Below are 24,154 nucleotides of genomic sequence, written 5' to 3'. Positions count from 1 at the left end.
CTGCAATGTATCTTTTTCTGTCCAATCAACTCTACAGAAACTTTATGCTGTATCTTCTACTTTTTACAAACTCTACAAGTTCTATGGTTAAACTTTAAAATCATCTACTATCTTGCTTAATGTATTTATTTGCTTACATGAGGCATATTTCTACTTGCTTAAAACATATTTCTGCTTAAACTACAAATCTTTATTCTTATTTCGTGTCTGTTTCACCATTACACTAAAGCTTCAAGCCTTCTCCAAGGTCTTAGGTCAAACACTGTATCCATCTCTATCTCTGCGCTTGGATGTTGGAGGCCTTGGGAGCTCTCTGTGCTTGCATTTCCCACATCAGCTCACCTGAGAGATGCCAGAGAAAGACCCTCCAAAGCAGCATTCAAGAAATACCCTCAAGTACAGCAGTGCAGAAATTCATCCATGAGGGAAGTTTATTTCTAATTTACATTCTTTGCATCACAGAATTGTTGCATCTGTGGCATATTGTGGTCATGATATGTGATCTGGCCACATGTGGTGAAAATTACTTTATCCTGGAGTAAGGCTTCTCATACTTGTGCATTTTTCTACATTAACAGAGTATTTCAAACAAAATAAGCAGAACAGGATATAATAATTATAGACAAGCAACCTCACAGAAGAATAGGAAGGCAATTAAGAGACAGCAGCATAGTTACAAACTTCAAAACCAAGTGCAGGAGCTACCAACAGCAGGAATGAAGGAATTGAAAACAAAAATCAACTAACAAGTTCTAAGACCAGCAGGAGGCAAACTCTCAGTTACCAGGGATGCAGAGAAGGGAAGAATTTTGCTGAGAGCACTAATGATGTTAAAACCTGTTGAGCTAGAAACAGTAGGCCTTTTAAAAATGGAAGCAAATGCATAAGCTGATTTATTAGTTCAGATAGGTTATCCAAAATGCTCCATTAACCAAAGCAAAATACTACTGTGAGAAGTCCCACAGGGAGCAGAATTGCAGAGCTGCAACTCCAAGGGCACACCTAAGCAAACATTGCTTCTCATGGCAGCCCTGCTGCGACTCATCTACCTTTTAACTGTGCTTCTCCAGCTGTTTGTGCAGTCACACAGAGTTGGGAGAGATGGATTGATAACCCATCCAGGTTTACTGGCTGAAAAACTGCTTCAGAGTGCTCCTGTGACTGTAACCAAGAGCACAGCAAGGAAATTGCCGAGAGAAGCACCTACCTAAGCCACCAGCATAAATGTTCACCAAAAAGGGCCCTGAAATAGGGCTGGTGAGGTAAAATTGTGCTGCTCAGAAAGGATAATAGTGTGCACCCAGACTTACAGAAAAGCCAGAAGAGATTTTGCTTGGAGCCAAGGACTGGCAAAGGCCAGCCAGAGAGCAAAGAGAAGGCTAACAAAGAGAAGGCTGACAGACACTCTGCTTTCACAGAAAAGCTCAGCATCACATGCTCCCCTTCACTTTTCTAAGAAATCCAGAGGAAGGATAGAGGGCAAAAGGACAGAGGCAACTCAACAAGGAATGAAGCAAAAGTAGAAATCAACAGGAAGATTCACCCTGAGATCATCCACTTCTGTTGCCTAGGGCCATACATTATTCTCTGAGGCTCACTGTTCCTTGGAATACTTCAAGCCTGTGTTCCAGCTGTTTTGTAACTCAGTGTGGAAAGGATCACTCCTGAGGTATTGACTTAGGTAATTCAAGATCCAACACTTGGTTAACCCCCAGCTAGTCAAAAAAAATCCTGCAATCAACTCTGCAATTTGCCTGGACTGACCTCCACAAACTTTCCAGAGTTGTTCATGGGATTAATGACCAAAATTGAGCAGCTGCACCTCTCTCCCAGAGGCCAAGGAAAAGAGGCACTTGGAGCCAACAGCTGCTGCTGCTGCTTGGCCAGTGTTTCCCATTCAGCCGGCTTACCATACCCTTCTGCCACAAGCCCTGGCTTTTTTTTCCCGTTTTGCCTCTCAGCGGCTGCTGGATTTCACTTTGCAAACGCGTGCTCCACAAGCAGCGCTCTGCCCCTCCGACAGGACAGCATCAGGAGAACCAGGCGGAGTGAGGGCCAGGTGGGAGGGCAGGGCTGGGGGCGGCACCAGGCGCAGGCTCATCTCACCTGCTCGGAGCTGCGGCCGTGCCGCGCCCTGCGGAGCAGGAGCCGATCCGAGCACACCGGGCCCGGTGGGGCCAAGCAGCAGCACCGCGCCCTCAGACCGGGCCCTCAGACCAGGCCCTCCAACCGGGTCCTGAGACCGCTGCCTCAAACCGGGCCCTCAGACCTTGCCCTCAGACCGCGCCCTCAAACATCTCCCTCAGACCGGGCCCTGAGACCGCTCCCTCAGACCGGGCCCTGAGACTGCTCCCTCAGACCGGGCCCTGAGACTGCTCCCTCAGACCGGGCCCGCAGGGTGACACGGGTCCTGAAGTGCCAGGGCCGGGCAGGCAGGGAATTCAGAGTAGCTCGAGGAAAGAGCCTACAAAGTGGTAATTTATTATGAAGTGACAGTAATTCACTATTTCTCAAGGAACATGGACTAGCAACCTTCTGGCAAAAGGGGTACACACACAGCAGGTTTGTTAAGAAAGCTAAATCCTTCACTGGAGGTCAAGTGTAGTTAAAATTGTATATCCATCTCTGGCCTGAGACTTTTGCTTATGGCTAATTCTCAGACAATAAGGGTGATTTATTTTTGTTGTTTTTCACAGCTTCCTTTCGTGTGTTTCTGGTACCCTTGAGGGAAAGGCACTGTAGGGCTCAGTCTTCTCATGTGAAAGTCCTTGTAGACTTAGACAAGCAGCACTGCTGGAGAGGTGGAATGAGCTCATTAACAGGGAAATGATGCCACTGCAGCACCTGCCCTGCAACTGAGGGCCTGATGTGAGCATGTTAGGCTGGCCTCACGAAAAGGCCCTTTTTCAGAGGAAGAAAATTGCTTTGCAAAGGCTGTGATTGACTGGATGACCTGGAGAAAACCTCTTTCCAGTAAAATAAAGCTTAAACATATTTTTCAATAACCAGGATTAACTGTGGGCATTGTGAATGAAGTGGAGAAGAGTAAGTAAAATAAAATTGTATAATGTGTTTGAAAACTTGATTTGTTTTTACTTTTCATCTGTGCAGCCAAATGTAACCAGTCCAGTGACTTCAGGAGCACCCCCACAACAATCCTCTTACAAAGCCAACTTTGTAGCCTTGGTGTCACAGTTGCTCTGGTGTACCTGAGAGATGAGGCTCCCCACACCCTGAGGAGCTCTGGAAGAGCTTTTCTTCCACTCCTGAGCAAGGCTGCTGTGTGTATCCTTGTTTGCACCCCAAGACATTTTGCCAGTCCATATCTCCACTTTTGCAACCTGGGAGGTTAAGGACCTGCAGAAGGAGTTCAATGGAAAAATGTGAGGTATAGGAAGACAGAGGAAAGATCTATACTCCAGGTCACATGAATTTTCTACTTTTGTCATTCTAGGTTGCTGGTCTCTTCTCATCTGCCTAAATCTGGTTCCTGAAAACTATAGGAGGGGAAAATGAGCTAATTTTGGTGGTGTCCTGATTGCAGGGTGGGGACATGGTGTGGCTCTGTTGCTGTTCTATACCACCCACATGTCACTACTGGGGACACGGTTTTGGGGGGAAGCAAAGGTGAGTGTGTCACCAAAACTGCAGGAAAAACAGAAACTCTCCAACAACATCTTTTCAGTGTTAGAGAATTAGCATTACATTATTCTGGCCAGGATGTGCAATAGAAATAATTTCATCCACACATGCCTGGGTTCTGCACTGAAAATCACTCCATCACACATAGTTCTTTACCAGACTTTTCACATATTTATACATGAAAACCCAAAGAAATTCCCATTCATTGGTCCTAGGTTATACAATTCTCAGCAATCGCCTATTGGTTATTGATCCCTTTGCCTTTGATGTTAATAAAATGATGGTCCTCATTCTGTGGCTCTCTTTATCAATCTTTTCCCAGACCAGGTGTCTCTGACCACACCATGGGGTGATGTTGGTTAACATTCATCTCCTGTGTATCTTGTGGCTACTCCCAAACTGTAGATAAGCTCATCAAGCCTCACCTCACCCAGCACTGGTGAACAGAGTTGTTTGAAGAGAAACTTCAATTCTCCTTTTCCTAAGGTGAACAATCCCCTGACAAAAGTTACATAAAAAAATTTTAGAAGTTGTATCATGTCCAACAAGTGCACCAGTTCTGCCTCCCTCTCCCCAGTGGGAAGGCTGTTGGCATCAGCCCTGAGGAGCCCATCCTCTGCCATTGCTGTCCATCCCCTCCTTTTTTCTCCAAGACACAGCTACAGGTGGCAAATCTCTAGCAGTAGAAAGGGACAGGATTAAGTAAGCTTCCATTCACAGACATGACAACATAATATGCTTGGGGCCCACCTTTTGAAGTGTAATCTCTGTTTGATGTCATCTGTTGACTTCAGGTTTAACCTAGAACACTTGTAACCCAAGGTCCCAGTTACTGAAATGTGACACAGCCATTTAGCCTGCCCAGGGCATCAGTTTGGGTTTTCGAATGCTCAGGTATCACATGGTATATTTTAAAATGTGCTCAGAGCTATAAAAAAGAACAGACATCTGGCCAGCTACAGCCAGTTGGAACACGACAGGATTAGGGATGTTTCCTTAGCAGGTGACATGGGAAATAGGAAACCATTTGGCAGATGTACTGCCCTTAGTACTTCATGGACAAAAGGGTCATTATGGTGACCTAGCTTGTAATTTTTTTTCTTAATGATTACTTTCAATCCCAATACAAGTGAGAAATCTAAATCTCAAATTACTTTTTTGAAAATATTCTTCCTTTGCTCTTGTTGCCCAAGTTCTAACCACATCTGCACCTTGTGTTCTTAGTGTAGCTGGAAACATTTGTTTTAAATTTGAATTCACTTCAAATGCAATATCCTAAGGATTTGTCGCCTCTCCAGCTGCATTTTCATTTCCATACAGCTACTCTTTCTCATTGACCATGTCCTGTAGAAGAAAAGTGAGAGTAAAAGCTTTTTCAGTGAGGTAGTCATACCACAGGGACTCACATATAATTACAAAAGTCTAGGGAGAATTGTGGTCCCAAGGACTGCAGCTCTCTCTAGCATATTAGTGTGGCCACAACTCCTAAACCTATTGAAAAAAATTGTATTGTAAAAAATACAAATTGTAAGTTGTTTTAGATGTTTTTTTTTCCGGTTATCCCAAGCACAAATATGTCTACTAGATGTAGACTTCAGGAAATCTTTTTCCCAAGACTCCTAACTCAAAATGTTGCGTGGCTACCTTTGAACATCCAGTTGTCCATCACAATCATTAAGAATGTTACGAAGAAGGATGCTCAAGGACTGATGACACCATTTATTCAAGGGTAGGCACCTAATTAGTACCAACTGGCAACAAGACATTGCCAGAGTCTAGAACATCTTAATTTCCAGCCCCTTGCCCCCTCCTCCCCTGGACCCAGTGAACTCTGAATTCCCTAGACTTCAGCAGAGCAGCAAAGAGCGTGTGTGCAATCCAGATTACCTCTGCACCAAACCTTTGATTTAGCTGCTCATGAAGCCACATCCTGCTTGGGAAAGTGGATGGCAAATATTATACCATTCATTCATTCATTCATTCATTCAAATCACCACCCACTTCCTGAGCAGGCTTTTAGCTGCTGCTGAACTCTGAAGTGTTTGCTGTGGTCAGAATGGAAGACCCAGAAGGACTTAAGGAATGAAATGCCAGAGGATCCAGCAAAATCAGCTTAGCACTGGCAGGCTGCAGGCTGCAGAGGATCAGTGTAAGCCTCTGACACATACTAGAGGGAATGTGTGGCAGCAGGAAGTGCCTGCCAGTCAAGCTGCCTATTAACTCAAAGGAACACTTCTCTACTATCGAAAAAGTTGATTTTCCTGCATGCTGCATTGTTTTACAGTGGTACTCCAAAGATGCATTGGTAGAGGCACTAACAAATGCCTTGTTTGCCATCTTTAAGATTTAGAAATTAAATAGGAGTAATTTATTGAATAGGCATGTGTAGTATACAGCAGGGAATTACCATGTAAGCAGAAGAAATAAACCAAATCAACCCATGGCTTTGTTTTCTTAGGCTGTCATAATCACCTCAGCAGAATTGCCTTGCTGTTTCCTTCCATCACAGAAGTTACCCAGTATTTCATGCTGGTGCAGATGCTAGTGCATGACACACCTACAGAAGCCTTGTACAAACTCAGACTTCCTGTTCTCCTTTTTCAGCTACCCCCATTGGCAAGATGCTAAATAACTTGCTCATTCTTACAAAACAAAAATTAGTTTGGTTAACTCCAGCAGACTCACAGAACACACAACTTATCTAGGAAAACAAACCAAAGTGAGATCTCTTTATTTTCTTGCTAGTGCTCTGAGAATCCTGAAAATAGGTCTTTGTAATACCCTTTAGATCTTCCATTAAACATTTAATATCAGATTCTTCAGCATTCCCATTATGGCTTTAAGTATTTTTAGGTCATTAAAACTGTCTCCAAAGTTTAAATGTTTTTATAGGTGACATTACATAAAATCAAGGCTACACATTCAGCCCCTTAACATGTACACATCTTGCTTGAACTGCCTCTTTTGTAGGATTTACCACCCTATTTCAAAAATTCTTTTCTAGTCACATACCTCATCAAGACTGCAAATTAAAGACTATCCCAGTCTGCTGCCATCAGGACAGGACTGAGTGTAAGAATTACATAAGTTTAACCTACTGCTTTTTACAGCAAAGGATTTTAACTAGATTCCATTTACACCAGACCAATTTCACCTCATTAAGCTCATTTCTCAAATTCTGTAACAGAAAACCTGAAATCCTAAAATTTTCCCCTTTGCAAGAGGGGAAAAATTAGGGGGCTCCTGAACTGTCTTTTGGGGGACTTCAGAAAGCATACTAAAGGGCTTTGACTGCAACAGATCAGAGAACACTGGCATTCCCTCCACACAACACAGATTTCAGAGACTTCCAGAACAAACTAACCCCTTCTTGTGAATTCCATAGAATGTGTATTCTTTCCACATAGTAACTGAAACCCAGCAGATTTTAGTGGCTACTGGTCATGCCTTCCTCCATGACTAACAGATCTGCCTCCTCCCCACACCAGCCTGCCAGGTTTTACCCTTTTCTTTGTAAAAGCAGGTCATGCCTCTTTCACTGCTTCATTTCTCCTTTTGCATTATCAATTTTGAAAAAGCAACTTATAGAGCCAATTATGGGCTAAACAGGGTAGGAAATATCCTTTTATATTCCACTGATCTGCAGAAAGGGGAAAACCAAAAAGCAAGGCAGTAACTGTAGGATAATCCATCTGTGGATGGACAAGCTTCAGTGTATTTGCTAATTCATGCAGTGAAAGTCAGTTTTACAACAAAAGCAATTTTACCATCTCTCTTGTTTATGCATTTAACACTTAGCTTGATTAAGCATTTAAGTATTAATCCTGCAAAATTCCCAACCTCAGTATGGTTCTGTAGCAAATGAAACAGCTCATGTGTAAGTGCTGCCTCTTCTCACTTTAGTGCCATTTCACTGCCAACCCCCTTTAGGGACACAAACTGACCTGATGACCCCATCAGCCCTGAGTGAAGACAGAATTATTTCTGTGCTATTGTACACTAGACCACATTCAGATCAAGCAGCAATTTAGTAAAAAAACCCAAACACTTCCCCCCCCCCGCTTCACTTCTGTTATTTAGAAGACAGAAGACTACAGGTGTAGTCTTATCTTCTCTACAATCCACCAAAACATACTAGAGTGGGATTCTAACTTGGCATTCTGGATGACAAGCTTATGAAAAGCACACTGTACAAAAGAAACCATCACAAGTAAGTCAGTGTTTAAGGAATTTTTATTAAACCAAGAATTTTATAATCCAAATTATGTTTCTTTGCTCAGCTATCAATTCTCACTGTCAACTAAAACAGTGGTGATAATCTGAGCTTTTCCACAGTAAAGAATTACAAAATTAAAGAAAGGAATGCTTTAAATTTTTGTACTGTGCTGAAAATTCTTTTCCCCTGGGTTTATAAAACATTAATTTGTATTTTTTATTTTACTATTTTTTTTTAAATTTTAAATCAATAAGTAATCTAGGACTAGCATCTGTTTTGCTAGTCCCGGCGTTGCTCTGTACGTAAGCTTCAAAGTTTCCTTTCCTTTTTTTATTTATTTTATATTTTGCAATGTTTTTCTCAATATTTAATAGTTTTTCCATGTTTAGATTTTTTTTTCTTCGGTGAAGCGAAGTTCTAGATTGTAGTCCCGGATAGCTCTGCGAAGAAAAACAACGTTGTTATGTTTTAAAACAAAAGCAGCACCTTGTATGTTTTCTACTACTGTACACCATGCAGAACTCTGGGCTTTCATTGTTTCAATGATACCAAAGTTCTTTAGAAACAGAATATCTGGGGTCCTCCCACTTTTTAGGGGACACCAAAGTATTCAAAAGTCTGATCCTTGGCAAGACAACACTGATTCTAGAACTGGACAGTCCCTCAGACAGCACTGCTTTAAGTACAATGTTACTGCAATTGACTGTGGGGCGCCTCTACTGTTGAGGCTCATCAAATAACTACCCTAGCAAGACTTTCAATTTCCAATTACTAAAACATCATGGAGCAGATGGAGTAATGGTCTCAAAGTATGGGCATCTTAGTTTAGGAGAGACAATCTATTCAGCACTTATCTCCAGAAACAGAAATGGGTAAAAATCATGACTCAAATTCTGCCTCCAAAAGGAAAATGTTATGTGATGAAATGTTAAATCAGGCACCTTCAAATGATAGCTACAAATGTGGAAAGCAAGTTCACAGGCAAAACCTAACTAGACAGAAGAGATAATAGATTCCTTTTTATCCTCAACTTCACATTTTTTCCCTGTCAAAATTGTTAAGCTACCACCATTTGCCTCTGTCATGCACAGTTAAGATACCAGCCCCACAGAAAGCAATGAAGAAAAATCACTCTTTTAACTGACATTAAATTCACCCAAATGTGAAGTCAAGACATTATACAGTTTAGTTTACACTTACTAGACAATTTTAGAATTTGGTAAGTATATACAAATTACAGTATAAACAAGTTCTTTAATTTCTAAGAAAAAAGGGTGTTGGGGTACCATTTTAAGCTAATTTGAATTCCACAAGTTGTTCTCAATAGTATGAATAGCAGCATTTGACAGAACTGCCCGTTTTTGCACACATGCCTAGAGTTAATTCCAGCTAAACGTGTTGTTAGAAACAATGACATGTCAGTAGCTTTTGCTAACCAAGTGAACACAGAAGCTTGTTTACCATAGCTGCTACTTCCTCTGGCTGCACATGACACAGAGCCTGGACACAGGCTGCTTGCAAAGCCATGGACCAAACACTTGCCTTAGTCAATCTATGGAACTACAGCGTCCAAACTTACTTATTAAACACTTGGAACCCCAGTGGGATTATTAACTGCCTTTTGAGCAGCCTCTTTAGCTTGGTGGGCTTGTAGTACGGCTACAGCTTCATCAACCTGTTAAGTACAAATGAAAAATGAATTAAGGGAAGCTCAGCAATTTTTGTATATTTAAGTTAATAATACAGTGAAAATTTATGCATATAAACAATGCCTACATTGTTGAGGAGAAAAATGAGAAGGTTACAATTCCAGTTCATGCAATGTAAGTCACTGTCACCTTTTGAAAGAGGATACTCTTGGCCTGAGCCACCACTGCATTGCTGCTACCCCACTGTGCCAGCACTGACTGTTAGATCAGTGTAGAGTTAACCACCTATGGAACCCATGCAAGGCAAAAGTCCACCCACCTTCGAACGAAGAGACTCAGGAGACTCGAGCATGTGGAGGAGTTCAGAGTTGTCAATCTCCAGCAACATCCCAGTGATCTTACCCGCCAGAGTAGGGTGCATGCTTTGAATAAGGGGGAATAGACGTTCACCTAGAAAGAAGAAAGTTAGTCAGGGATGAATCCAGCCTAAATTTAAGGGATAAGGGAAACAAACTTGTTTATTGCTAAAATCATTTACTCTGCATTTAAAGATTGAAAAAGTGTACTTTAACTGTCCTTCTGCTACAATGCAAAGAGAAAGGTATCATATACATACCTAACATCTGCTTTTGTTCTTGTGGAGGGGCAGAAGCCAACATGGAAGCAGTCAAGGGTTCCTGACCTTGCACATGGACAGCAGGCTGCAAATTAATTTAACATTTGAAAATTAAACCCTGGGTCATAATTAGGTGCAGCTTCAAAAAACCAGTATTTCCCAACTTGGCATACACAATGCCTACAGTGTCAGAAACATCAAAGAAATTAACAACTATGCCTGTTCAATCAAATATTACTGGTTAGAGCTGAGTGACGATGCTGAAGATTATTAAAAACTGCTCCACAGAGGAGCAAACACAATTTAGGCTAAGGTATGAGGGAACTGAAAAGAACAAAGCAACATGGGATCACATCCTGTCCCAGGTGAACTTCAAATATTCTTAACTCCCTAGTGCTTTTACTCTACTGCCATGATGCATAGCCTGAACTGCCCTGCCACCACCCTCACCACCTTCCTCTGCAAGGAACAAGAGTAAAAGCCCAGAGAGCTCCCAGAGCACACACCTGCTGCATAGCAACCTGCGGCTGCGTGTTGAGGTGCTGCTGGGGGTTGCGAACACCCGCGGCGTATTTGTACTGCGGTACTGTGCGCACGGCAGGAGTGGCCGCAGTAGCTGCTGCTGCAGGACGTGGACCCATCGTCTGTGTTGATGTATTAGCTGGAAAAATAGGAACAGAATTCCATGTGTGAATAATTATTAGTATTATAATTATTTTGTCCAACAAACCAACTTGAATCAAATACCTAATTTAAGTATTGTGTTATAGATTCATCTTAATAGTATTGTCAACTGTCACGTACAAAGGTTCAAACCTTGAAATTTAATGGATGCTGATTTCCAGTCACTTCATTCATGAACTGCCCTTTTTACATGCTACTGGAAAAAGATCCATGATAAAAAAATCCATTTTGAGTATTAATATAATTTCATTATAAGCTAAAGGACATTTGATTTCCTGAGCATATTATGTCAGTCATTCTAAAAAAGGTATTTTTAGGAAATAAATGGCTGTCTGATACATTCTGGGAGAATTACACCTTCAGAGAGGCTGTGGACTCCCCATCCCTGGAGATGTGCAAGACCAGCCTGGATGGGGCTCTGAGTACCCTGGTCTAGTGGAAGGTTCCCTGCCTCTGGCATGGGGCTGAAATACGTAAGTTTTAAGGTTCCTTTCAACCCAAACCATTCAATGATTAAACCAGTCAATTCTGGTTCATTCAGTGATGTGCAGATTCTGCATTCATGATACTGGCTCACAATAATAAAGTGTGTACATGTAAAATAAAAAAAAATTATAAAGAGCTAAAATTGTATCATCTCAATATTTCTACACACAACCTATTATTACAATTGCTGCAACTATGTTTAGAAATGACAGAAGCAACCCTTACAGTATTAGTGAAGCACACACAAGAGTAAGTGCTTCATCCTGAAGAGATGGGATCACAGCTGGAGTCTTTGCTGGGACAGTATTTAAAGCAATTACTAGAAGGTGATATTAGTTTGTTCATTAGGAATATCACATGTGATATTAAACTTAAAAATGTAGCTTGCTCAAATCAAACTCACCAACACGCTGTGTTGACATGACTCGTGGAACCTGGGAAGAAGCTGGTCTCATGGTACTGAACGGTGGTCTGGGTGCTGCTGGGCGGATCGCACCAGGCATGTTTTGGAATGCTGTGGTTTAGAAAAAATATACTGTTACATGCAGCAACACTGAGTGATGACAAACAGAAGACTATACAGCAATGCCATAAATCTATCTGAAAGTGCAAAGGTAAATGCTACTGAGTTTATAGCAATCACTGGAAAGAGGTGAAGAAGTGACTTACGATGAGGTCTGGCACCCTGAGCAGTCCAGCGAGGACTAGGTCTAGCAAGTTGGGCGAGCTGATTAGTAGGATAGTACGCAGCACGGTTCTGAGTCTGCCAAACACAACATCACTTAACTTTGTTGTCTGTGAAGGGCATGCTAAACAGCCCAGCACCCTCCCACCAAGAGATTAAAATGCTGAAATCACAGACACATGCTAACAGTTCTATTTACTGTTGGATTTAAGCAGATTTTATATGCAATACAAAATATTCAGTTACTCATCTCTACACGTACCTGAGGAATAGCTGCCATGAAGTATCCTGAAGGAGGTGCTGGCTGGTAGGGGTTGATTACAGGATTAGGTACTGCTCTTACACTTGCCATCCTCTGCATGTACTGGTTGGTGAGATGAGCTTGGCGCTCCTCTTTACGCTGGGCTAGAGCTACATATAATGGTTTAGTAGCCACAATTCTACCGTTCATTTCTGTGACTGCTTTGGTGGCTTCTTCTGGTGACGAAAAGCATACAAATCCAAATCCTTTGCTGCGGCCACCTTCCATCATCACCTGTCAGTACAAAATTTATTTTTAAAACTAAGTCTTCTGTGTCACACCTATTTAACTTGCATGAGTTTCTTGTTTCAGCTTATCAGAAGTGAGACCACAGGTTTGTTTAACTGAATATTTTATATAAATGAGTATTATTGTGTAATAAATAGCTGTTACCCAAATAGAGATGAAAATCTCATAAAATAATAAGCACAATATTGCACTGAAACATGTCGTTTTTCCCACACTAGTCTCACTACTTAGTTTATTTCAAGAAAGGATGATCATATGGTGTTTAACCTGACATGTACAATAATCAAGATAGCTGATGCCCACATTTACAGTGGGTCACATCTGTTCCTGAATGAAACTTTTCTTTGGTGACAGATCACTACTCATTTTCAGAGAACAGATGAGCACCATCTATGGAGTTTACCTTTGCACTAGTGATTGTACCAAATGGGGAGAACTCTTTTCGGAGACGCTCATCATCGATCCCATCATCAAGATTTTTCACATAAAGGTTTACACCCTAAGAAAACAGGCAAGTTATTTTTAAAAGCAACTGTACTGTGTAAATATCAGAACATCATATAATAGAGTTAGCCCTCTTGATTTAAAACTGAACCTGGTATCTGGTGATCCTGTCCTGCTTCATTTGTTCAAACTTGCGCTTCAGCTCCGTCTGTCTTTCCACCTTTTTCTGAGCCCGGCCAACATAGATTTGTTTTCCATTGAGCTCTTTCCCATTCATTTCATCTACAGCCTTCATTGACAAACAACAAGTTAGCAGTGCTTTTTGTATTCCAGCATTTTTCAGACACACAAAAAATGCAATTCAAATTAAAAAAATTCTAGAAAAAGAGCTAATCAATCTTAAAATACCACTAATTGAAACAAAATACCCCAAGACTTTCCCACTTATGATAACATGAAAACTGCTTTCCGAGTATGCTTCTGTCTTGTTGAAGACAAGTCACAAGGGACGCAAACCACTTTTTTTATATGAAGCTGGAAGACTGCAAGAACTATTTCTCTAGCCTTGTCTTGCTAATGACAGAAAAAAGCAAAGACTAAGCAAATAAAGTTGAAAATCTTTAATTCACCTAGTTCTGTCTTTAAAAGTAACACCTGAAAGTGTAATCTCTACCAGATCTTTCTATACTAAATGTTAAACTACAGATTATATGTACAGCTTTTGTTTTCATTTTTAGTCTTTCATTAAGGAAATAATTAGAAGTATGAAAATGTGAACTTCTTCCCTTCATACTGTTTTGAGTTACAAGTCTTCAGATTTAATTTAAAACCCGAAGTCACCAGTTTATTGTATACGTTTATGATCAAAGCCATTAGACATTTTTATAGAGATACTGGAATTTTATGTTATTTCAAACACCCAACATGTGATTCTGACTACAGTAAGAGAAACCATTCATCAGTTAATGTATGCAAGACTGAAAAATGAAGATGTTCTAAAGACAGACAGTATTTGTTCTAATCTCTCGCTTGTACACTTGCAATACTGACAAATCACCAGATTGAAAAGCAAACTTTGTTTGTTCTGTACTGCATTTTTTCCCTGATGCTATGTCCCTACTGTCACAGTAAACTGACATATCAAAGCAACCAGTTGACAAAAAATTAAGTTACACAGCATACTGGCATGATACAGACATATACACGACTAAAAAGGACCATTTTCCAAAGTTACCCTTTGGAGTAAAAGCAGTATTACAAGGTTCTGACTATTTTCTCACAGTTATGCCAAGTATGCTTTATAAAACTAATAGCTTTCCTGCTGACTTTGCAGAAAACCCAATTCTTTCTGCCTTCTGTGCAGAAGGCAGAAAGGCACAAACATTTTGTGCAACCAAACTGGACTCAATGATTCAGAGATGTAGTAATTTACTATGCTGTATATTGCTCAGCATGTGCGAGTCCAAATATCACTGAGACCTTTAAGCCCAACTACAACAGGTTCTAAAATTATTCAAGATTCCCCATTTCTACACTACTTCCAGCTGTACCAGAGTATCTTGACTTAATAGGTTTCTCAGACCAACTGACATTTGCTCATATGAAAGCATTCTAAATGACAGAAATCTGCTAAGTAATTTAGGCAGTGAGCATCTCTTTTTGCAGTGTCCTTGACCAATTAAAAAACTTAATCACTCAGTGAAACATATTATTTGGGTCTCAGTTACAGGATTCCTAAAATTAAGTCCAAAAGCTTACTTTTTGGGCATCTTCATGTCTTTCAAAACTAACGAAGCCAAAGCCTTTGGATTTTCCACTCTCATCAGTCATAACTTTCACACTTAGAGCAGGACCTAAAAAGAGAACGAAATACTTATGCTTCATAGACAGTGTATTCTTCTCAACTTTTGAACATTCTCTTTAGAAGATAAGGTTTAGTTTATTTCACTTGTATTACAAAGGACTCCTACACTAATGGTATCAAGTAAATGTCACCCATTAATATGACATTACTAATTTGCCCTGATGAACTTCAGCATTATGGCTGAATTCCATCATGCTGAATTTCTTATGTATTTTCAACCAAAATTTCACCTTAAAGTGAAAGAAAATTTCACCACAAAGTGAATGAAATTTGTTTTATCATGAAAAATTATGACACTTGAAAAGTATTAGTGGTTCCACGCTTTGAAGCAGGTACTGAAAAAGCCAGAGGAAGGCCTTGCAATTAGGTATACATTTCACTATTTATCCTGGTGAAAGACCATCCTAGTTCAGCAATTTCATAACCTCTGAAGAATTGCAGTTCACAGACTCAATTGGAAGTAGCCAATTTAGCTGTAGCAGCTAAATTTGCTACTGTTTCAACCACAGATACTGGAAGAGCAGAAAGGAATTTCCTGTTCGTACTCTTTAGGGCTGCTACAGGGTATCTCTTGTGCAAGGCTTTCCCTTGCTTTACATAATATCCACTGGAGAATAGCAAAAGGAAATTAATTTTAAAAAAAGGTGAGATTGAAAATAAAACATGAAGAGCCTCTAATGGCATTAAAGGATGTGCCATTTCCTATTTTGATGGCAGCACATCATATACATTACTACATCATGGCCAAATGTCCCCCATAATTTTGCCCTGTGCGTAACTGAGGATCAAGGCAGAATCTCATAGCTTGGTGCTGGAATAGTTCCTTGTAATTTTCTATTAGGTCAACCACCACAACGCAACTGAATAACAGAGGCAAGTTTGCAGGTCAATGAAAGCAGTAGCAAATTCATTAGTCACACACCCTGTAGGTGCATTTATAAAATCAATCTGTACTAAACCAGAGAACACTGCAGAACCCATAGACACATAACTTCCAGATTACTGAAAACAGTTCTCATGGCAGGATTAAATATGATATTCTGACTATTTAAAATTCAGGTATTACTGCACTTTTGAATCTGAAACTGGAAGTACCCACTTTTCAGTAATCTTTATTACATTTCTACATCAACATCAGACAGCCCTGATTTCTTGTATTTCAAGGCACTGTACAAATAAGATACATGTAGTAAATTGAAGTTCATTTGTGTTTATATAAACATTAAGACATTACCAAACTTGCCAAAGAGTTCCTTAAGTCTCTCATCATCCATGTCTTCGCCAAAATTTTTGATGTAAACATTGGTGAATTCTTTTGCTCTGGCTCCAAGCTCTGCCTCACGTTCCTTGCGGGATTTAAACCTTCCAACAAATCTGGTTGCAGGAAGAACAGAGTAATACAGATTAAAGCAAGTGTCTCAAGGTTAAAAAATTTACTTTAATCCTCTGGCATTGTATTTTATTCCTAATCAGTCTCGTTCACTATAGGTATGAAAATATTTATGATAAAACTCAGTCAGAAAAACAACTCCACTGTCCTTTGCTACACCAGCATGTTTATCCCAGTTACAAGGCAAGAAAATGCTTTCAAGCCATTGGTGAAATTGTTCACTCTTATAAAACAGCCTTTGACAATAAGAGCTTGACAATGGAAAGAGTACTAAGAGGCTGAACAGAAATTCTAGATAACAGCATAATCCCTAAAAGCAGCCTAAAAGCAGTCACTGCTCTCTGATTCAGTTTTTAAGCAAGAGCTATTTAACTAACTGCCCTCCCTCCCTAGCACACCTCTCCAGCCTGTATCAAAGACTTTGTTTATAGGCATAGTGAAATAAATAGTTCAACTTGCTCTTGAGTCAAATACTGCCCAGCAAATTGGCTGGGAACACCAAAGGTTAGTTCATACTGGCAGAAAAGGAACAGAACCTGAACATAACATTCTGCAGCCCAAGGACATGCCTTAGAACAGACTGTACGTGGCTGACACCGATTTCTGACTGTAGCAAATTCCTTCTTTCAAATTTTATTGTAGGCTCTAACTTTATAGTCACAAATTTGAAAAATGCGATTCAGCAGCATACAGTACCTCAGCAATTTTTAAACTTTGACAATTTCACCTAATTTATAGCAATCAAGTATAGTAAGAATGGAAGTGCAATGTGTTCAGCAGATTTTAATAGTTAGTGAAGTGATTTAATTGATTTCTAAAAGACTAGTCTGAATAGAAATTCAAAGCAAAATCAACTCTCATGATATATTTCACTCCTGTGCTCTTATGATTGCATGTTGACCATTTTTACTAATTTAAAGTTGTAAAACAATGGACGCTGAATAAAAACATCCACCATATGTCAGTCAAGAACAGAACAAGCAGGGAAACTTTCAAAATATATGTTTTCCCAGTATACGTGTCTTGATCTATCCATCTCTACATATAAAAATAATCCATGACAGTAAACTGATGCTGATTTCTGTTATCCTTTTTCCAAACCCTCCTAAGTATCTAGAAAACTGTTCTTCTGGAATAATACCAAACACCATAATGATCCCTTAGGGATAGCTGTGAAGCACACTCATTCCCCTTCATTATTAAAGAAGTTGCCAAATAACATTTTTCCCTACAATGTAGAATAATGATAATGTTTAAAACATTACACTTCTCTAAGTTTTATTTTCTACTCCCTAGATATGCCTATTAACAGACATTCATACAAAAATATTAGTCTAATCTGACCACTCTTTAGTGCATCCTTTAGTGCTAAGTATCAGCTGACTCCAAAATATGGATAATACACTTATCTCAAAACTCTTATAAAGGATGTATTATTCAGCATACTCAATGGATTGTATTTTATCTCAGACCAATAAGATCAGAAAACCAGGGAAGATCCCAAATCCTCATTACAGTATTGGCTTGTAAGACAATTAATACAGTGATTTTTTCCTCTGGAGTTCATTATTTGTCTTTTTGAACTTGGACTGACTCCAGAACAAGCAGGTGATACAATTCTTAAAATCTGTAGCACTAAAACTCTACATCTTCTTAAAATTAGAAATTTTCAGAACAACCTTCTTTTTCTAGGTAAGCTTTTAAATCTTTGTCTGCCCTAAAAAGAATTTCAGCCTGCTGATCCCCAAATACTTATTTATGTACTTACACTTTGCGGTCATTAAGCAGCATACCATTCATTTTTTCAATAGCTCTTTCTGCAGCTTCTTGTGTCTCAAAATGCACAAATCCATAACCCTTGGATCCATTTTCATCACACACCACCTATTAATGAAAAACCTTGTTGTAATACCCATGGAATGTTTCCAGCATAAACTGAGGAGTTTGTGTGTCAATGCATTTTACTTTCCACTAACCTTACAAGACAGGATGTTTCCAAAAGCAGAAAATGTGTCATACAAAGCTTTGTTATCAATTGATTTGTCCAAGTTTTTGATGAAGATGTTTCCTACACCGCTTTTGCGCAGAGATGGATCGCGCTGAGACCACATGATGCGCACTGGTTTGCCTTTAATGACATCAAAGTTCATGGTGTCCAAAGCTCGTTCAGCTGGAAAAACATTATGGAATTAGTAGGAAATGCTAGGTATCTTAATAAGCACACAAATACCAGCTGAAGTACAATTCTCAATAATATTTTAATTATTTCAAGCCCAGCACCGTTACCAAGCTGAAAACCCAAGCCTTCAGTGTACTCTGCTGTATGCAAGGAAGAACTGGCAAAAACTCATCAGCAAAAGCTGCACTTCAAGCAGGAGCACAAGTCAGCTGAGAAAGCTGCAGAAATCTCATTAGCCCATAAAACTAGATCTATGAAAAGATGCTACGGGACAGGAGAAAAAGCAGCAAGTGGCAGCTGTTACCAAGTTTTAACATTTGTGAAAATCAGTGGCTTCTTCCATATTACACAGATGTATACTGTGTCAATGAAAATGCTTTTAGGGGTACTGCTTGTGCCTATGAGAGGCCTTTTGCAAATATTAACATAAAAACACCTACAACACCAATACTACCCCTAAACTGACAAAATTTCTTTGCTAGATGGACCTTCAAGCTTTATTCAGGCAGTTATTCCACACAACTTCCTCAGTGACCAAAAAGATCTATAATGAAATTCTGAGCAAGAGACAGTTCAAAGAGATTCAAAACTGGCACTTAGTTTAGAAAATCTGAAATGATACATATATTTTAAAAGCTCACAATGAAACACATCTGAGCTCAATGAAGGAGCAAGCATTATAACAGCAAACCAGGGTAATGCAAACCAGGTTTTGTTACTCCAAGGAGTAGTTTTTCCAGTAGAACTCCATAACTAACTTTTCAAATTCTGCATGTAAAATTTCTTGTGTATTTAGATGGGGAAGTATCCAGACTTGCTCATTTTTCACACGTCTCTTCAAAGCCACAAGACATGTCTGTGATGTTATAACTCATCTTGTGTATTTAAACACAAAAGAGCAATAGTTCTCAAGCACAGCAATTCCTTTCCATCCCTGTTCCTGTAAGTCTGGAAGAACACTGAAAAAAGTCCCAATAAATACCTGAAGTCACACCCATGGGTACTAACTCACTTCACTGTCATTTGCAAATATCAAAACAATAGGATGTTAACAAGACTGAAATCAGCTTAGTGAAAATACAGCAACTGTGTCAGTAATTTTTTTTGGGAGGACCAAGGGCCAATAACATTGTGAAAACCCTTATTTCATGCTTTTGTTCTTTAAGTGCTGCTTTTGTCTTGAGCTATATTGTTCCATGACATGGCCAAAGACAATTTGCAATGAGCTTGGGATTCAGTTGATCTATCATGTTTTATATCGTTTCTTGTGACATTTTCAGATTAAAAATAAATTTTAAGATTATATTCTCTGAAAGACATATAAAGAGATGGACATCTAACATTTTAATGGGGAAAAAGATTATTGATACTATTACCACATTCACATGAAAGTAGCAACTCAGCAACTTGTTTAAACTGAAGCCACAAAAATTAGATGCCAGTCTTCTAAATAAGTTAATAAAGCATTCAAAAACTTTAATATAGATTAAGCAACCTAGACAGTGTTAATGAGAAATAAAACTCATTGGCTCTATACTACCAAAAGGGGGGAGGGGGAAGAGATATAAAAAAAACAAAAAAGGAAAAAAATAAACCCTGTAGATATCAGACTGGCCACAGTAGAAACTTTTAAGACTTCACTACTGCACTGGAAGTCATTGGAATTATTACTGCCAGCACCAATAGATGTGCCAGCAACAAACAGTTCATTATTTCCAGAAGTAGTAACAGGGCTTCCTTTACTTGAAAAGAGGCTTTTCTAATTCATGCTAATTGCTTCTAGAATAATCCTGACACTCCTCAAAAATGCGTGTTCCTAAACACATTTCCCAACCATCTGACTGAAAGTGGGTCCATGGGTCCTTTGCAAAGATTATCACTCTTAATAAATAGTGAGCTTGTGTCTTAGACCAGTGCAATTTCTCCAGGAGGACAGCATGGAAACTTCAATAGCTCTCCTCATCTCTCCTTTGGAACAGAAATACAAGAAAATTAAGTTTTTCTGCCGAATTGACACTACACTGTCATTCCATGGTAGATTTTAAAAGCATTACTAGACTCCATCTAACCAGGTACAAGCCACTCTCATTAAAAGCCCCAGCGAGTGAAACTGGCTCATTTTCATTACATTTCAGTCATAAAAGGCTGTGCCGGTTGCAGGAGGCAGCTCCGTTCAGCAGCGAACTGGACACACCTACCCGGGCTGTACTTCTGCTGATTCTGCTGGAGCTCTCATTCAATGACTCACCAGCTCCCATTTTAGTCGTGAGCAACTGGACAGTCCACTTTAACAATTTCAAAATCACTCAGAATATACACTTAATGCCAACCTGTGCTAAAGGTAAACAGCAGCAGCTTGAAACAAAAACCTCTGGAAACATAACCATTCTAAATATCCAAATGATTCTGATGCACTTTCAGATTATTCAAGAATGTTTCCTGTTCAGTGATTAAACAAGATTGCCTGAGTTTTACTCCAGACTATGACTCAAATTCAGAAAAGTCAAAACTCTGACATATGTGCATACCTCACACATGTGTCATCAGGCCTAATTAGTTTTTAGAAGAGCTTTGAGATCCCTCCTTTACAGACAGCTGGTGATGTCAAGCACACCTTCAAAGCTATTTTTCAAAACCAAGGTAGTTGTTACTAGCTGTTTATAGGCATGGACTGAGATGTAGCTAAAAATTTGGCCAAACCAATAAAAGGTTTGGAATCAAAACCAATAAAAAGTTTGGAATCAAAATAAAACCAGAATGATTGTAAGAATAACCATTCATCCTCAAAACTCCTATTTCAAGGTTTCTGTAAATCAACATTAAAAAGGCCCCAGACTACAGAAAGCCTACACAAAGCCCCCAGCAAATGCTTTCTAGGTATTTGCCAAGAATATAAAATTCTGAAAATCTTGAATAAGTATAATCTCACAATACTACTGAAGTGTATTTTAAACAACTGCTTCTAGATATGTACCAGACACAGGTTTGAAAAAGATGAGAAATACTTTTAGCTGAACTGGACTAGTTATAAACTAAAATATGTGTGTCTCCCAAAGCCTGAAAAACACAATATTTGGAGTAACAGCATCTTACTAAGAGGCATATTCAAAATCTGAATTAAGCACTGCTCAGGTGAAAAAGCTCTATTTGTTCGCACATTTGACAAATTACAAACCAAGTCACAAAATGCACTGGTTGCACAACTAATGATAAATTATCATAAAGCCCTTATGGAACTCTGTCAACACTAAGGAGAAGCAGCATTTGAATCACTTTCACCTTATACCCTGACATTATTATATCACAGTATTGGCCTGTGCTAACCCCTTATTTTTCTGAGAAACTGTACCAGACATTTTTATGTAATGAAAGCGAAGTATGTCAAAACAAGCATTCAAATAGTCTCAGCCTAAAGCATGGCTGAATAAATCAAAAGCTCTCTGAACTGAGAGCTGATAACAGGTGGAGTATCTGCCTATTAAGATGAGGCTGTAACTTTTACTACGTACATACAGATACCATCGGTACACCAAAGTCTGATCTGATAATGGCTGTATGCTAAAGCTAACTCTGAAAGCCAGTTAAATCTAATTGCTTGAAATGTTTGCAATTTAAGTATCTCTCTTTCATATGCTTGAAAATAAAGCCATTATAGTGGAAAACTGTTTGCTTAACTGTGCTTGAAATCACGTATCTTCTAGTTGGCCAATTGCTTTTTATTTTTAATTGGGCTCCACAAAACCTAGAACCAGTTACAAGTGAAACACCTTCCAAATGGATCACACTGTGTTTCCCAACATGCCCAGAACCGCAGAGAAAGTTTCTTTACCGATATAACTTTGGAGAAGCAGCGTGAAAACACTTCATGAAAAAAACAAGTTTCATAAAAACGCGGCTTGGGAGAAACAATGTCAGAGAATTTACTGCGAAGAGACACGAATGAGAGCAGAGCTCGGGCTCCTGCTACACGAGGAAGAAGCGCAAGGAGGCCCGAGTAGTTCCATGTCCTGCCCGCACGTGACAGCCCTGCCATAGTGTTTGAACAAACGCTTCGGCCTGGCCGCCTGTGAAACTGCCCAGCCACGCCGGTGCGCCCTACTTCCTTCTGCCGGCCTCCTGCCCGCGCACTCACACACACCCAGCGCTGCGCGGTTATTAAAAGGTGCCAATGACCGCGATGCTTTCCTCAAGCTACCCTTCATCTCGGACGGACGTGAAGAGCCGCCCGCACACTCATCCACAATCCCCTCCCCGGCAGCGGGGGCAGCCCCGCCGGGCCACCGGGGCTCCCCGGGCGCTCCCCCGCCCATCGCTGGGGCGCCGCGGCCGCTCTCGATGCGCGGAAGCGCCTCCCCCCCGCTTCACCGGCCGCCACGAGGCGCGGGCGGCCCGGAACGCGTGTAAGCGGCGGCCCCGCCGCCAACTTCCCCCCGCGCCCCGCCGGGTCCGCCCCGTCCCGGGCGGCAAAATGGATGCGGGGCGGAGGCCGGGGAGGGGGGCAGGGGACAAACATGGCTCCGCCGGCGCCCGCGGCCCGGCACTCACCGTCGGCGGGCTGCTGGAAGTTGACATAGGCGTATCCGAGCGAGCGGCGGGTGATCATGTCCCTGCAGACGCGGATGGAGAGGATGGGCCCGGCCGGGCTGAACTTCTCATAGAGCATGGCCTCGGTCACGTCGGGGTGCAGGTCCCCCACGTAGAGCGAGGCCATGGGGTAGCTGGGGGCGCTGGGGTTCATCCTGCCGCCGTCTCCCGGCGCGGGGGGGGCGCTGACGAGGCGGAGGCCGCGGCGGTCGGTGCGAGCGGGGCCGGCGAAGGCGGCGCGGGGCCGCTCGGACTCAACGGCTGCGGCGGGTGCGGCGGATGGGCAGGCAGGGGTCGGGTCGCGCCGTGCGGGCCGGGTGGAGCTGGCGGCGGCGGGTGCTGCGCTCGGCGGGGTCGGGCTCGCTGTGTGTCTCCTCTCGGCTGCGCCGGGTCCGGGGACTTCGCTTCACCGGGTTATTTTATATCAAACCGGCCGTTTGCAGGAAGGTTGTCGGGAAGGTTGGATGAGGAAAGAGGGTTATTTTTTTAAAAGGTTTTTTAAGATTTTTGGATTTTTTTTGGCTTTTTTAGATATTTTTTTAGTAATAAATGGTGCTGCGGGGCCGGGCCGGCGTGTCCGGTTGATCCGGAGCACACGCACTGCGCACACAGCTCCGACGGCGGCCGGGGGACAAGGGGGCGGCCGCCGCCCCGGCCGCGCTCTATATATACCCGCCCCGCCCCCCCGCCCCCGCCGCGCGGCGCGCCACGCACAGCGCCGCGCGCACCGCGCACGCGCACCTGCGAGCGGGGGTGGGGACACGCGCGGCAGCCGGCGCGGAGCGGCGGCTTCGGCGCATGCGCGAGGGCGGGGCGGGCCGGAGGGCTGGCCGCGCGGGGAGTGCGCCTGCGCCCGCCCGGCGTCACGGGGGGCGGCGCGAGTGTGGGGGCGGCTCGGCGGCAGGGCGCACGCGCGGGAGGGAGCGCACATGTGCGCGGTTGGGGGAGGGCGGGTGGATGGAAAGGCGCGTGCGCGCCGAGCGGACCAACGGCCGGCGCGGGGCGGGGCGTTACCGGCTCGCTCGCGAGCTCCGCGCGCCCCACCCGCCGCTGGCCGGGCCGCGCGGGGGAGCGCGCGGGTGGGGGGGAGGTCGCGCGCTCGGGGCCGGAAGGGGGCGGGGCTCGCGGCGCTGCTCGGCGCATGCACGGTGACGGAGCGCGGGGG

The 24,154-nt window shown here is 41.9% G+C and overlaps 1 protein-coding gene across 1 annotated transcript; it reads right to left on the bottom strand.

Annotated features, from left to right (window-relative positions):
- Positions 1-7,857: 7,857 nt before the first annotated feature.
- On the bottom strand, positions 7,858-23,640 carry PABPC1 (poly(A) binding protein cytoplasmic 1). The gene is made up of 15 exons (XM_071421484.1): positions 22,951-23,640; positions 18,203-18,396; positions 17,995-18,110; positions 16,071-16,210; positions 14,731-14,825; positions 13,124-13,261; positions 12,932-13,027; positions 12,241-12,513; positions 11,963-12,056; positions 11,697-11,807; positions 10,630-10,784; positions 10,124-10,208; positions 9,827-9,957; positions 9,438-9,533; positions 7,858-8,298 (listed from the first exon to the last, which is right to left on the bottom strand). The coding sequence occupies exons 1-14, from the start codon at positions 23,141-23,143 to the stop codon at positions 9,441-9,443; spliced, it is 1,914 nt and encodes a 637-aa protein (XP_071277585.1). The 5' UTR covers positions 23,144-23,640; the 3' UTR covers positions 7,858-8,298; positions 9,438-9,440.
- Between the last annotated feature and the right edge of the window lie 514 nt (positions 23,641-24,154).

This window comes from Agelaius tricolor, unplaced genomic scaffold (assembly GCF_023055355.1).
Source record: "Agelaius tricolor isolate 1412-34295 unplaced genomic scaffold, bAgeTri1.0.p SCAF_2, whole genome shotgun sequence".
Taxonomy (NCBI): Eukaryota; Metazoa; Chordata; class Aves; order Passeriformes; family Icteridae; genus Agelaius; species Agelaius tricolor.
Note: the sequence above shows the minus strand (reverse complement) of the source record. Positions and strands in the feature narration are given on the sequence as shown.

Coding starts and splice junctions, on each gene's coding strand:
- PABPC1 (XM_071421484.1), bottom strand. CDS start 23,143: ATGAACCCCAGCGCCCCCAGCTACCCCATGGCCTCGCTCTACGTGGGG. Junction 18,397..22,950: donor CTTCCAGCAGCCCGCCGACG/GTGAGTGCCGGG, acceptor ATGTTTTTCCAG/CTGAACGAGCTTTGGACACC. Junction 14,826..16,070: donor GGAACTCTTTGGCAAGTTTG/GTAATGTCTTAA, acceptor TTCTCTTTTTAG/GTCCTGCTCTAAGTGTGAAA.